Source organism: Penaeus monodon, chromosome 19 (genome assembly GCF_015228065.2).
Source record: "Penaeus monodon isolate SGIC_2016 chromosome 19, NSTDA_Pmon_1, whole genome shotgun sequence".
NCBI lineage: Eukaryota > Metazoa > Arthropoda > Malacostraca > Decapoda > Penaeidae > Penaeus > Penaeus monodon.
Genome location: NC_051404.1, coordinates 39730113 through 39731805, shown reverse-complemented (window position 1 = coordinate 39731805; position 1693 = coordinate 39730113). Strand labels below are relative to the sequence as shown.

Sequence of the window (1693 nt, the reverse complement as noted above, 5' to 3'; positions counted from 1 at the left end):
ACAGTGATGATTGGGCATATATATATTTATCATTGCTAGTACATTACAGTATTTGAAGCTATAAACTAAATTTTGATTTTGACAATATTAGAATAAAGAGTAAGATAACAGTAATACTTTCAATTAATACAAAACAAAACAATCTACAGTCTCGTAAAGGCCATGAAATATTTGGATGCTGGTTTGATGAAGGTCGAATATGCCGCCGAGTAGCTTTTGACCACACTTGGTCAGTCCTTGCTACCAAATCCATTGACAGATTTAGGACCATAGAGAAAAAAACTGGTAAGTATGGAAAGGTTCAACATTATCTGACTTGATCATAAGGCTTGAAATATAATATGGATTTCAGTTATAAAAAGCAGTGTAGTGAAACCTTTGAGTGTACAATTTTTCTTTCTTCACATTCATAAAAAATATATATATTATCTAATAACCAAACCAATTACCTTGGTATAAATATTTTTTGTGTATCAAATAATACAACTTGAAAGAGTAAACACATTACATTTTGCCTGTTCTATTTCAGGCATTAACTTCTACACAGAGTCTGGGTTTGTGTTTGTAACAAAAGATGAAAATGAATTTTCCATTGCCATGGAGAGAAGCCAAAAAAGTGGTCTTGCTGCTGAAGATATTACAATGTCTTGGAAGACAGTCTTTCCTTATTTAGAAATACCTGAGAATGCATTTGTATTTTGGGAAAGAAATAAGTATGTGTTGTTTTATTTTAAAGAAATTAAAAATAATCAAATGGTAATTATAGTTCTGTATACACTGAATTAATGATAATCTTTTAGTAGGTACTTAATATAGTACTTAATATATAACAATCTGTGTATCAGTGCAGGTTTTATCAATCCAAGGCAACTTGTGAAAGCACATCAGATGGCTGCCAGACAGAATAGAGCCCAAGTTGTTCAGAAAATTGTATCTACTATTCAGTTTGCTACACATTCTGGACACAGGTAAGAGGTAGTTCAAAGTAAAGTTGTGATAAATTTTATATGTATTATTGCTTGGAGTCTTGATGATATTCTTTGTATGGTTACACTGAGGAATAAGGTAGAAGAAGAAATAATCATAGAAAAGGTATTTTAGTGTATGATTCTTCTTCTATAGGTGGGTAATTGAAACAGAGTGTGGTGACAAGCTTCGCTGTGCCAATGTCTTGGTTGCTGCTGGTGGATTTGCAGGCCTAAAGCCCCTCTTCAGGCATGTTGCACCAGGTTTAGTCCCAGACCTTGAGCTCAGAACTCAAACAGTATCATTTCTAAGGATTTCAGAAGAAGAAGCTCAAAGACTGAAGTAAGAGGCAAATCTATATTTATTTATGATTGGTTATTACTCTTGTCAGAAATTTACAAGCTGAAATATTCAAACAAATTTGGTGCTTTTTCAGTTTATTTTTTCTGCTATTACATTATTGAAATGGTGAAATTGAAATGATAGCAGTATATCAGTCAAAGATATTTGAAGTGTTATATCAGTTTAATGAAATGCAACTTGGAGAGGCTATGTAAAGTTAAACTTAGTCATGAATGAATGGCCATCATGCATTCATGTTTAAAGTAATGATAATGAAAAAATATCAACATTTCAGAACAATGCCAACAATAGTGACGAGATGTGCATTTGAAAATCTTGATGGTGCTTATGTCCTGCCTCCTATCAAATACCCAGATGGTGAGAG

General features: G+C 32.6%; 2 protein-coding genes across 2 annotated transcripts in view; one reads left to right on the top strand and one right to left on the bottom strand.

Annotated features, from left to right (window-relative positions):
• Window positions 1–1693, bottom strand: part of LOC119585225 (monomeric sarcosine oxidase-like) — a gene marked incomplete in the record, with an annotated part of 15411 nt that overhangs the window by 10825 nt on the left and 2893 nt on the right.
• Window positions 1–1693, top strand: part of LOC119585224 (monomeric sarcosine oxidase-like) — a gene marked incomplete in the record, with an annotated part of 5202 nt that overhangs the window by 1587 nt on the left and 1922 nt on the right. Inside the window, 5 exon segments of the mRNA XM_037933883.1 lie at window positions 150–285; window positions 530–713; window positions 846–968; window positions 1123–1308; window positions 1604–1686. Of these exon segments, the coding sequence (XP_037789811.1) occupies window positions 150–285; window positions 530–713; window positions 846–968; window positions 1123–1308; window positions 1604–1686 (712 nt within the window).